At 42.8% G+C, this 13,906-nt stretch overlaps 1 protein-coding gene across 3 annotated transcripts in view; it reads left to right on the top strand.

The window, feature by feature from the left end:
* The window catches only part of cdh23 (cadherin related 23), a 669,485-nt gene that overhangs the window by 475,113 nt on the left and 180,466 nt on the right, over window positions 1-13,906 (top strand). For all 3 annotated transcript variants that reach the window (XM_008106631.2, XM_062976257.1, XM_062976258.1), the window contains exons 19-20: window positions 1,098-1,214; window positions 12,683-12,795. In XM_008106631.2, coding sequence (XP_008104838.2) covers window positions 1,098-1,214; window positions 12,683-12,795 — 230 coding nt within the window. The remainder of the gene's footprint in view (window positions 1-1,097; window positions 1,215-12,682; window positions 12,796-13,906) is intronic.

The following is a 13,906-nucleotide window of genomic DNA, read 5'->3' as shown; positions in this document are numbered from 1 at the left end:
GATTCAATGTTGTAGTACTATTCTTTTTGTATACCCTATGTCTCTCCAAAAACATCCTTTAACTTTGATGCAGGGAAGCAGTTTTTAGTCACAACTTGCAAAGTTGTGTGTAAAAACGTGGTACCAGATGGTATCAGATGAGTATTTTTTATAATATTTTTCTAACATTGCTGTCCTAAATATCTTTCCAAATTCATTTCCAAATCTCTGTGTATAGAAATATTGTAAACCCCACTCTTAAAGGTCCACTTCTGAATATTCCCCTAATGCAGAACAAAAGACTGTACAAATTCTAGGATTGAGTTGTTTCCTCAGCCACAGTGCTAGGAAACTAGTAATTGCATCAGATTTCCTTCATATCCAAATCTCTTTCATAATGATTGCCGCATATCAAATTTGGCCATTTGTCTTCCATCATTCTGATGCACATTTTTAAAGATGTATTAATAAGACTTTTTGTATCTTTGAAAGTCTGTTGTATCAGAAAGCTATATTAAAGGAGAGCTCACTGTTTTCTGAGGCATGCTGAACATCTCTGTTAGGAAGTTCTACCTAGTGTGTAACTGGAATATCCTTTCTTATAACTTGAATCCATTCATTTAGATCCTTATCTTCTGGAGTAGCAGGAAAAAGGTTCACCCAATCTTCAATGTAGAAACCTTTTAGATATTTAAAGGTGGTTATCATACCAGTTTTCTGTGTTGTCTGCTCTGAGCCAATTTTGACCAGCTTCCTCAACCTCATAGTACTTAATTCCTGACCATTTATCTTTGCTTGTACTTAGAAACTTACATTTATTCCTGATGGGATTTGTTTTGTTAGTTTTGACCAGTTGGATATATGAAATATTTAGGTCATCTTAAATTCTGATGCTTCTTTTAGCTACATCTTCCAATTTGATGTCACTCAGAAAACGTATGAGCGTCCTTGCCATTTGGTAAATCATAATTTTGTAGAGTGTTGGATCTATGTTGCAGTGAATTTTGAGAATTTCAATTAAGTTAAATCTATATTAATTTAGCTTAGCTAATGAATCAGGCTCATAGTGTACCGAAGGAAATGGAAGTCTGTGCCTTCCTTTTCTTGCCTTTTCCAAGGAGCAACAGTGCTATTTCTAAATGCCACTGATTTGGACCGATCCAGAGAATACGGCCAAGAATCTATTATCTACTCCTTGGAAGGGTCTTCACATTTTAGAATCAACGCTCGCTCAGGTAAGCATCACCATGATATTTCCTGTTTCACATTACTGCCTTTTGTATTTACAGAGCTTTTATTTATTACCTTGTGCTTCTTTTGCTTCTGCCTTTTCTGTCATGCTATGCTTGCATACTGGAATAAACAGTGTTTGTACTCCAGGAATCATAGCTGCTCTTACAGAAATACAAGCAGAGGATATTAATAATCCCCACACAATTTTTGATACATACTTCAAGATGGATATGCAAATTTCCCTCAGCCAAAAGCCTCATGCTCTCACTCTATACATTAAAACAGATTGCCTAAAGGTATGGTAAGGAACACAATAATGTATAACAGCCTTTCTCATGTTATTCTCAGGGTGCCTCTGATTTTCATAGGGAAAGTCTAAATGATTCAAAACATGGAGGAACAGGCATTATTATTTTAGGTTGAAAGGAGCAGGTGAAACCAGGTCTGTAACCAAGGGGGAAGCAAAAATTAAACAAGTTCCTCCAGAACTGCAAGCACTATTCTCAAGCAAATTTTAACAATTTATTCACACTGTAATTACTTGCAGCAATAGCTGATATGGTGGAAGCAACCAAGTTGGCCCACCCATAACTGGCAGGCAAAGTCTTAGGCATTGGGGAGGGATTTGAATGCCCTCATGAAGGAGACCAGACTTGGTGGAGGCGGTTGATAGAGGCAGAGCTGCAGGCTATTTAAGGCTACTCTGCCGCCCTGCTGCGGAAAGAGAGATGAAGATGAAAGTCATTGATGAAACCATGGAGCAAACCTTCATATGATTTTTATCTGTGGTTTTTACAGATAGTGAGGCAATAGAAACTTGTGGCTAAGGGGTAGAACAGAAGTTTCCCAACAGCATCATCTGGACCTGTATTCCATGTAAAACAGTGCTCCCTGAGTCAGGGTCAAGAAGGATACAAAGAAAGCCAGTACTGAAAATTAGAAAAATGAACTTTCCTTCCCTAGAGCAAATCATCCACAAAGGCAACTTCTACTGCTAATATGGGTTGGAAGCCAGACCTGAGCTGATCCAAAACATCAAGTGTGATTAAATACCACATGGAGCTAAAAGACACATATAAAACATGATCTAGCATTTTGTCTAGAACTCACAAACTGAAAGTAAGCTAAGCAATGAATGTTCAAAATCATAGGATATATATTTTTAGCTTTTCCAAATTTGTTGCTTCCTTCAAAGCTTTTGGGACCACACTTTCCCTTAAAAAAGGCATTGCCATAGCTGATATCCAAACTGAAAACTGGCAGACTGCAGAAGCCAATGTGGGCAGGAATCCAAGGAGCAGGTGGTTGGTCTCATCCCTCCAAGCAGCTTGTCAACATCCTCAAGCTGCACAAGCAGAAAAGTATCCATAACAGCAGGACTGGACAGCGAGTTGGCTGCCTCCATCTCTCCAGCCTGTCAAAAATATGGCATCTTAAGTTGGATCAGACATGAACAGTACTATTTGTGAGATGTAAAACAAATGTTGGTGTTTTAATTATTGGTGGACTATTACTGCTAGCTGCTTCAAACTTTTCCTTGGTGATCAGGAAAATTCTATTTATACGTAGAATGGTAACTGTTAGGAGTGTGCAATTTTTTTCATTAGTCCTCATAAGTCGGGTCAAATTTGTTAAATTCTTACTTAAGAGGCAATATCCAACATGTGGGCATGGCTCATGCCAAAAACTTAAAAATCGAAACTTACTCGAATTGAAACTTACCCAATACCTTTTGTTTGCATTTTGTAGATCTTGGGAGCCTCCCAAATTCAGTTTCATTTTCAGCACAAGGAAGCAAAGCCAAGCCAAAATGGTTGCCTTTCCTCTTTAAATCAATGGCCTCTCGCCATTAAGAGAAGAAAGCAGCAGGGAGACAGCAGAGTTCGCTAGGAAAGAAACTGAGAAAGCACAGAATTCTGTTAAATGTAAGGTCCTGCCCTAAACTACATTTCCCAGAACTCTGCTCAGCATCAAAAAGCCCCAATCAGGATAGGTGAGAAATGTGTCCCTCTGTAGCAGCCAGCCAGCATTCCAATAAATTGTTGGATCTTCAAAGAGGAGGACTGACTGATACTTCTAGTAAGTAAATCTCTGTGCTCAGCTGGGAAGAAATCCCTAAACTGAAGTTCTATTTGTTAATATGGGAGACATTCATTGAGACAGCTGTTGTGGCTTTAAAAATGTTTTTGTCAAAACTTTAAAAAAGCTGCCTAAAATCAGTAGGTGAATGAATATTTACTAAAATTAGGGGGAATGATCCCCTGTTATCTTGTGTCATTGTATAGAAAAATCAAGGAGATAGCTGTTGTATGTTTTTTTTTTTAAAAAAATGTTGTTTATAAAAACTGAAAATTCCCCAAAAGTCCATGGATAAGTGAAACATCTGAAACATGATGGACTAACAGTGGTAAATGTGTTCTACCATTGTAGCAAGTTTCACTCCAACAGCTGTAAAAATGAGGGGAAAAGGAGCCCTTTGTAGTCCAATTATAGTAATTGTGCACAATTACTATAACAAAAAGTAATGAAATTTGTTTCACTTGTTATAGTAATGAAATTTTCACTAACTATACTTCAGAAACACTTTAAAACGAAATGCCAGCACCCCCTAATTTTGTATGACTTTTGAAACTTTTTTTAATTGATCGCACATGCCTAGTAACTGTTATTAGCACTATTTATCTATTCCGGATAAGCTATTATCCTGGTCCAGGTAATCAGACATAAATATTTTAACTCAGAAAATTTGTTTGATTGTTGCCACTTAGTTTGTGATCCTCTCATTCTAGTATTCTTCCTCACACATTCTCTAGGAAAGAAGAGAGAAAAGCATGTATATAAAAGGGAGGGAAAACCTATTTTTCTGCTCTGTGACTTGAAGTAGGAAGAGCCGTTCTGTAGGAGTGTCCTCATTGAAATTAGCTGAACCTGCTCTATGTGCCTAATTGGATGTAACTTTGTGGGCAAAGTGGAGTAATCCATCACTGAGACATACATACTTTTTTTTTAAATCCCCCACTGATTAATTTTTCCAGCTCACAGATTAATGAATATCACAGGAACTTGCAAAGCAAATGCATTTTAGTGAACCTTTTGACCTCTTGCAGTTCTGTGATCTAGATTAATTTTTAACCCTATCTTCCAGACACCTGCTCTGAGAGGCCCTTTACAATTGAAATATTTGACAGTAAATGAGCAGCAGGTTGACTATTAGCGCTGTGGGAAAAGGGGAGTGTCTGTATGACCCTCTCTCGGTTAGCCTATGCTGTCATGGACAGCATCAGAGCAATGGGAAAAGTAGATATTAGAGGTCTATATCCTGAGTGCTTGTATGTGTACCAAAATTTATTAATTCTCTAAACATACAGCCCTACAGAATGTGCTTCATTCCACATATTTTATTCAGAAGAATTAAAATGCAATAGACATGATTAACATACAAAGGATATGTAGCTAAAGATGTATCTACAGATGTTCACAACAAGATGTTCTCACCTCCAAATAGCCTATACCCACAGCAACTGTTATGATTGAGCCTCATGGCTCTGTTACTGACAGACGTGGGCGTAAGACTCCTCGAGAGTCAGATACTCTCGAGGAGCGAGAGAGAAAAAGACTGCGAGACATATTTGCAGCACCATCTGACGAGGAGTCTTTCGAAGGGTTTACGGAGAGAATGGAGGAGGGGCTGGTTAGCTCAGAGGAGGATGAGATGGATTGGACTCGGGTAAGGGAGGAAGTGGGTGCCACTGGCCATGATGGGACAGAAGATGAATGGGGACCTTCAGGATTAGACCCATGGTTTAGCTGGAGGGATGGGACGGGATCCACAGCTGGAGATGCTGTTGGGCGTAGTCAGAGGTGTTCCAGCTCTGACGAGGAAAGTGATGAGGAAACGCCCGGGTTAAGGAGGACAGCTGACAGTGATGAAGATTTGTAACTGGCATAAAATGGGGCTTGAGAGCAATTGCAAATTGCGTTGGGCAAGGTAATCTGGGCAAACGCTTGGGATCCGTGTGTGTGTGGGACGCTTCCCTGAAGACTTGTGTGCTTTCCTGTGCTGTGACCTTGACCTTCCGTCGTCTTCTTGACGGACGCCATCTCCTGCTTTGAGAACTCGGACTGAACTGACCACGGCTTGTCTTCCCCCCTTCTTGGACTTGGAAAAACTACAAACGTCTGCTTCTGGCTTTGATCTACGGAACGGAACTGGTCTACTCAACTGCTACAATCCTTGGCTGATTTACTCGTGTTGGAGATCCTGTCTGCTGTGTGTGTGGGGGAGCGACGCAAGTTACTCTAAGCACAGTGTTGGCAGCAGAGAGGAATCTGCTGCCAATTAGTTGCATTCTTTGTATCTTTTGTTCCTTGGCTTTCGTTTCGTTTATACCCAGGCTGAAGCAAGCAGTTTGTTTTTACCCGGATTAAACTCCGGTTTAATCCGGTTTATCTTTTGAACATTTACTTTTGCCCCTTTTTGCTCCTAAAGGCAAAAACTGCCTGGCCCTTGTGTTTTACGGGCATTTTTGAGTTCTGTAATCTAATAAACTCTGTTACTTTGAATCTTGTGGCGTTCTGTCCTTGACAGATTGCCCAACGCCTATAAAAAGTTTATTGCAGCAATAAACCCGTCAGGAAGACGATGGATGAGTTAAGGGCCAAAGTAGACCAATTGCAAACGGCTTTTACCGTTATCCAAACAGCTCAGGCTGTGAAAGGACATGTTTTGACTCCTGAACGCTTTGACGGAACCAGGTGCAAGTTGCCAACCTTTTTGGCACAAGTGGAGCTTTATTTTTCTCAGCTCAGTGCTCATGCTTTTCCTACAGACACTAGCAAGGTGGCCTTTATTTTGAGTTTGTTGACCGGTCCCGCAGGACAATGGGCTACTAATTTAATTTTGGGAAATGACCCAGTCAAGGACAATTTGAATAATTTCAAAAAGTTGTTAACTGATACTTTTGGGGATCCTCTCCGCACGGAGAACGCTGGGTGGGCTCTGTATCGGTTGAAACAGGGAAAGGGGACTGTTTTGGATTACTTAAATAAGTTTAACCTGTATCGCCACCAGCTGGATTGGGGGGAAAATGCATTCATGCTTTTATTTACTGCCGGGTTAAGTGATATGCTCCAGGATGAATTAGCACGCTTGGAGCCGGCTGAAAGCTGGGACGCCTTAGTAGCTAAGGTGCTGCGTTTAGACGCAAGGTTCGAGGCTCGTAAACACTCAAAAGCAATGTGTGCGCCACCCATGCATGTAACCAGGGCACCTGTGGTGATGGGGGAAGAGCCCATGGAGCTTGGGGTCTTTAAAAAGCTGTCTACAGAGGAAAAGAGCCGTAGGAGGCAGCTGGGCTTGTGTTTGTACTGTGGGAATGCTGGGCATTTTGCCAAAAATTGTAATGTGAAACCTTCCCAGCTTTCGGGAAAAGGCCAGCCCTAGTGCGACGTGAGTCCAACGCACTAGGGCTCCTCAAGCAGTCAACTGAGGGGAGGAAGCATGTTTTCGTACCCATTACATTATCTGTTGGGGGAAGGGAACTTGTTTCTACTTTGGCACTGCTGGACTCAGGGGCTACGGTCTCCTATGTAGATATTGAGTTTGCTAAGAAGCATGGCATTCCTAGAGTGCGCAAGGCATGCGACGTGTGGGTGGAAGGAGCAGATGGGAGACTGCTGGAGACTGGGGTGGTTAACCATGAAACCTCAGCAGTAACGTGGGAGGTGCAGGGAGTAACGGGAACGTTTGTGTGGGATATTACGAGCTTGCCTAGATATGATGTGATCCTGGGGATGGATTGGCTAGCTGTAGTAAACCCACAAGTAGATTGGGCAACACGTAAAGTGATCTTAAAGAGGCAGGATTGTTGCACTCTAAATGTTACTCATTCTGATATGGAGGGAGTGCCTGCTGAGTATGGGGAGTTCTCTGATGTATTTTGTAAAAGAGAAGCGGACAAATTACCACCGCACAGGCCATATGATTGCGCCATCAAGTTGGCAGAAGGTGCGAAACTGCCAGCAGGGAGGCTGTATGCCTTGACTGTACCGGAAAGGCAAGCTTTGCGGGAGTTTCTAGATGAAAATTTAGCCAAGGGGTTTATTCGCCCATCTAGTTCTCCAACTGCGGCACCGGTATTCTTTGTAGCCAAAAAGACTGGGGAACTTAGGTTGGTCTGCGATTATCGGATCCTAAACAAATACACCATTCGGGATAGGTACCCGCTGCCTTTAATCTCGGAACTGTTATCAAGGGTGCAAGGGGCTAAGGTCTTTACCAAGCTTGACCTGCGGGGGGCCTATAACTTAATCCGTATACGGGAAGGGGATGAATGGAAGACGGCATTTAACACGTGTTTCGGATGCCACGAGTTCCGAGTCATGCCTTTTGGGCTTTGTAATGCTCCTGCGGTATTCCAGAGGTTCATGAACGATGTGTTCAGGGACCTAATTGACCAATTTTTAGTGATTTATTTGGATGATATCTTGATTTTTTCTAAGGACGAGAAAGAACATCGTCAACATGTCAAGCAGGTTCTGCACCGACTGCGGGCTAATGGGCTTTTCGCCAAGGCTTCCAAGTGCGTCTTTCATGTGCCTGAAGTGGAGTTCCTAGGTCATGTAGTGTCAGGTAGGGAACTTAAAATGGACCCACATAAGGTTGACGCCGTCAACTCATGGCAGGAGCTGAAGACTAAGAAGGATGTACAAAGGTTCTTGGGTTTCGCTAATTACTACCGGGAGTTTATTCCGAATTTTGCAAAGCTCACGGTACCTTTGACGCAGCTTCTGCGCAAGAAACAGCCATTTGTGTGGGGGCGGGAAGCTCACGAGGCGTTTCTACAACTAAAGTCTAGTTTTCAATCGGACAACATACTAACCCATCCTGATGTTGACAGACCGTTCGTGGTAGAAGCGGACGCTTCTAGCTACGCGTTGGGGGCTGTATTGTCTCAGAAGGATTCCTCAGGGACCTTGCGTCCCTGTGGATTTTACTCGCGGCAACTAACACCCTTCGAGCAGAACTATACCATATGGGAGAAGGAGTTGTTGGCGATTAAGGTGGCGTTTGAGGTGTGGCGGCACTGGCTTGAAGGGGCACGGCACCAGATCGTGGTCAGATCTGATCACAAGAACTTAGAGCACTTGCAAACAGCAAAGAAGTTAAACCAGCGTCAAATCCGCTGGGCTTTGTTTTTCTCCAGGTTTAACTTCAAGGTGCAGTTCGTGGAGGGGAAGGCAAACTTGCGGGCCGATGCTTTATCCCGCAAGCCGGAATTTAAGACCAATGAGCAGGTAGTATGTCAGACCATCTTGCCTACTGCCTCTCTGTGTGTTGTAGATAATGAGCTTGGGTTACATGACCAGATCCTTGAGGCTCAGAAGGATGATGTGTGGACTCAGGAGCAACTGATGCTGCTCTCTGCAGGTAACCGTACCATACTGCCGCATCTCCAGGATCAAGACGGGGTATTGGTGCGTAGGGGGCAGGTTTACGTACCAGTAGGGACCCTCAGGTTGGAGGTGATTAGAGCCCACCATGACGAACCCATGGCTGGGCACTTTGGCAGGTTCAAGACCGTACAGCTTATCACCAGGAGCTACTGGTGGCCAAAGATGCGGCAAGACATTCTGCGCTTTTGTGACAGCTGCGCCGTTTGTCAGCAGAGTAAGACGCCTGTTGGGCGCCCTAGAGGGTTGTTATCGTCTTTACCTGTTCCGGAGAGGCCATGGCAAATCATTTCCATGGATTTTATTTCAGATTTGCCTAAGTCTGGGGGTTATACTTGTATTTGGGTGGTGGTGGATTTATTTAGTAAACTGGCTCATTTTATTCCTTGTTCAACCATTCCGGCGGCCCCTACGTTGGCCTTACTATTTACAAAGCACATCTATCGTTTGCACGGAGCACCCGAGGTGATTATTTCAGATAGGGCTCCGCAATTTGTGTCACGCTTTTGGAAACACTTCCATGAGTGTTTGGGGACTAAGTTAAACGTGTCTTCAGCTTTCCATCCGCAAACGGATGGACAGTCGGAACGGGTTAATGGGCTCTTAGAGCAGTATCTGCGTTGTTTTTGTTTAGATCAACCCACGGCTTGGGTAAAGTGGTTACCGGTGGCGGAATTTGCTTACAACAATGCGGTGCACACGTCTAGTCAGCATACGCCATTTGAGCTAACTTATGGTTTTCACCCACGGGGAGGTGTGGCGCCGTCGACCAATGTGGTCTCTTCGGACCCTGTGTACCGCTCTTCGGAAATGGCTGCATTGCATGATGTTGCCCGTCGCTTACTGTTGGAAGCTAAGGCAACGCAGAAGACTCAGGCTGACCGCCACAGGCAGGCAGGGGAGGAGTTGGAAGAAGGGGATTTGGTGTGGTTATCTTCCAAACATATTAAACAGGCTGGGGGAAAGTTTGCGCCTCGGTATTTGGGTCCCTTTCCTATCGTTAAAAAGATTTCTTCTGTTGCGTTTCGTTTGCGTTTACCGTCTAGTTTAAAGGTCCATCCAGTCTTTCATCGTTCGCTGTTGAAACTTGATACCTCTAGTCGTCGTGGTGCTATAGCGGAGGGTATCACTGCCACTTCTCCGCCATCGGGGGAGGAGGCCTTTGTGAGAGGGGATAGTGTTATGATTGAGCCTCATGGCTCTGTTACTGACAGACGTGGGCGTAAGACTCCTCGAGAGTCAGATACTCTCGAGGAGCGAGAGAGAAAAAGACTGCGAGACATATTTGCAGCACCATCTGACGAGGAGTCTTTCGAAGGGTTTACGGAGAGAATGGAGGAGGGGCTGGTTAGCTCAGAGGAGGATGAGATGGATTGGACTCGGGTAAGGGAGGAAGTGGGTGCCACTGGCCATGATGGGACAGAAGATGAATGGGGACCTTCAGGATTAGACCCATGGTTTAGCTGGAGGGATGGGACGGGATCCACAGCTGGAGATGCTGTTGGGCGTAGTCAGAGGTGTTCCAGCTCTGACGAGGAAAGTGATGAGGAAACGCCCGGGTTAAGGAGGACAGCTGACAGTGATGAAGATTTGTAACTGGCATAAAATGGGGCTTGAGAGCAATTGCAAATTGCGTTGGGCAAGGTAATCTGGGCAAACGCTTGGGATCCGTGTGTGTGTGGGACGCTTCCCTGAAGACTTGTGTGCTTTCCTGTGCTGTGACCTTGACCTTCCGTCGTCTTCTTGACGGACGCCATCTCCTGCTTTGAGAACTCGGACTGAACTGACCACGGCTTGTCTTCCCCCCTTCTTGGACTTGGAAAAACTACAAACGTCTGCTTCTGGCTTTGATCTACGGAACGGAACTGGTCTACTCAACTGCTACAATCCTTGGCTGATTTACTCGTGTTGGAGATCCTGTCTGCTGTGTGTGTGGGGGAGCGACGCAAGTTACTCTAAGCACAGTGTTGGCAGCAGAGAGGAATCTGCTGCCAATTAGTTGCATTCTTTGTATCTTTTGTTCCTTGGCTTTCGTTTCGTTTATACCCAGGCTGAAGCAAGCAGTTTGTTTTTACCCGGATTAAACTCCGGTTTAATCCGGTTTATCTTTTGAACATTTACTTTTGCCCCTTTTTGCTCCTAAAGGCAAAAACTGCCTGGCCCTTGTGTTTTACGGGCATTTTTGAGTTCTGTAATCTAATAAACTCTGTTACTTTGAATCTTGTGGCGTTCTGTCCTTGACAGCAACCGTCTCTATAGGTTAGAAATATTGCTGCTTAATACCAGCCGAGTTAATGTTACACAACTACCATTCAGAACTTGATCCTAGATGAACAGGCCAATCTAGTTTGCATTATGGAGAGCTGATCGGATAAGTCTAGGGAGGGAAAGAAAGAAGATAATCTCTCTCAGCTGTGCCCAACAGGATTCTCTTTGCAGCAACCACTGCGGTGGTGAAGGTGTGTTCTTTCCTTTGATATTGGATACACCAAGGCTTTTGATGCTGGAGAACATTAACAACCATATTGAAGCTGTCCTGTTAGGAGTGGTTCAGGTCTTCATGACAACCATGATAATTCAAGTAGTATCTAGCCCCAATCACGTTGCAAGGGACACTGCATACATTGTTTTCTGATGTGGATGAGACTATGGTGACCTAGGAATTATGGACAAATCATTTTTGGTCAGGCTAACTTGCTGGAACTTGCAGCCTTTACAGTGATGGGAAGCACATGAAAATGTCCTATCCCAGAAGGCTTGTAGATCAAAATGAATTCCTGATGGCTTCTAGGATTCTTATCCTGTTGAGGCCCTAGTTGATCTCTGTAATGGGTAAAATAACTATGGAAGTGGACATAATCATTCCTAAGCAGAGGCAGTTCAACCACCAGACCAACTAGGCCTGTGGTGCCATCTTGTTGGGGGCGCCATCGAGGCAACTCCTGTCTCCTGAGGCCTGCCTCCGCAAGGTATTGAACTGCTTTTTCTGTTGATTTGTTGTAAAACATGATGTTTTAGTGGTTAATTTGTAAAATCTTAATGTAACTTGATGTTTAAAAGGCTTTTCCGTAATCCCTCCTTATTATCAAACATTTTCGCTTATCCAACGCTTTTATTTTTCAGTGATTGGTTTTGGGGGGGGGGGGGGGCGCCAAAATTCTGTTTGCCTACACTTGAAAAATACCTAGGGCCGGCTCTGTTCCTAAGCATCCTTTCTAATGGAGGGGAGCTAAACCAGGCCACTGGTTTTCTAAGGAACAGGCACCAGTGAAAGAAAGAGATTAAAGTAAACTATGTGAAATTCAGCTGAGATTTGTTTTCACTCAGCTTTTCAATCATATTGCCTGCCCTGCAAAATGGGTCCCCCACTTCCTGCAAACTGCACAGCCACAGCACAAGAGCCCTTTAACTCTATACAATTAGAACTCTATGATTCTACTTTAACTACTAGTGACATATTTTGGAATATGATGGAATCACAATTATTAAAGTGCAACTGTAATTGTATTGTATGAAAGCCTGGGATAATATTTTTTTTGTCTTCATGCATATTAATCTGTCCTTTCTTTTGGAGATGCAGCTCTGTTTTCTCTTGTTAGTACTTTTCCCTTTAAGGGCTTCAATGATAATTGCTTGGGAATATTATCCGAGAGGTTTGCAGATTTATTTATTTTATTATTATTATTATTATTATTATTATTATTATTATTATTATTATTATTGTTATTGTTATTATTATTTATTTTCCACTTTATTTCCCCAAAGGGGACAAAAAACAGCTTGACAACAATACCACAGAATTTAAAATATACGAATATACAAAAATTAAAAGAGAATTAAACACGAACAGCAGTAAAGAATTTAGTTATAATCCATCAAAACTATATACCTGCATTGTCTCCTATGCTCTGTAACATGAAAACCTCTCTACTTCTTTTAGCATTACATGCCTGTGCATCACAAACATTCAACCCATAAATTCATATTTCTATTTTTACTCTCTTTTTTGTTTCTACAGGTGAAATCACCACAACCTCACTTTTGGACCGAGAAGCTAAATCAGAATATATACTTATTGTTCGGGCAGTGGATGGTGGTGTGGGTCACAACCAAAAAACTGGCATTGCCACTGTGAGTTGAAATTATCCTCTCCCCCCCCCCCCAAACACACACAATTTTGATATCCTGATGCTCAAATCCCCATTAGAAGAATAAGTTTCCCTTATGTCAACAAAAATTATGTAAGGCTCAGAAATTGATGTATGTGTTTCACTGCTTGTAGAAACTGTGAAGGAAAGGACAAGCAACTCAATTAGGACCTATGGTCTGTATATATACATCATGTCTACATTGTCTGATTGAACAATAGTAAATGGATGAAATAGCTTTGGAACAGGTTTATTGAAGTGTTATTTCAGCCCAAGTATTGTTGGAGTAGGAATTCTTCAGCCATTTGTGATGCTTGCTAGGACTGCTGAGGCTTGCAGTTAAAATCTTTTAGAAGGGTCACTTAAGTCCCACTCTTGTTCTGCATTTAATCACATTTAAAGATATTAACCTAAAGGTGTCAGCTTTTGTAAAGAACTTAAATTTGTATCACAAAATATAGCTTACATAAGGGAGACAGATAGCCATGTCTAACAGAAAAGGATAATCTGATCAAAACTTTGCATACTTTATTTAAATGGATCATCATCATCATCGGTGATCCCTCATGTCTGAATATGATTGCCTTCCAAATGTAGGGTCTTGGTTGTGGGTCCGTAGGTGACTGTAGAGATCTATTATTGATCTGCATGTTCTTCCTCAGTGAGGACATCAGTTTCCAGGTGAAAGGTGGGCCCGGTCAGGTTTGGCTTGACACGCCTTACTCTTGACATTGAACTCTTTCATCATCATGAACAACAAAACAGGAAATTTAAAATATATTGCTTGGAATCAGGTAACATTGGCTGCAATGAATGACAGGAAGTTTAAAGTAATCTGCTTCCTACTTGTGCATATCACACAAACAGCCTCGTCACTCTAGAGCATGGATATACTTTAAATCCAGTTTCTGCCTCCTGCAGAATTATGGGACTTGTAGGTCCTGAGCCTTACTAAACTACAACTCTCAGAATTCTGCAGGAGGCAGAAACTGAATTTAAAATGGATCCATTCTCTAGTGTGATGAGGCTGATATTCAGGACATAGAAAGGTTACTTTGAACAATAACTTCCCAAAGTCCCCAGCCAGCGTGGTC

Source organism: Anolis carolinensis, chromosome 3 (genome assembly GCF_035594765.1).
Source record: "Anolis carolinensis isolate JA03-04 chromosome 3, rAnoCar3.1.pri, whole genome shotgun sequence".
Lineage (NCBI taxonomy): Eukaryota > Metazoa > Chordata > Lepidosauria > Squamata > Dactyloidae > Anolis > Anolis carolinensis.
The sequence above is the reverse complement of the archived record's forward strand: the minus strand, read 5'-3'. Positions and strand labels throughout refer to the sequence as shown.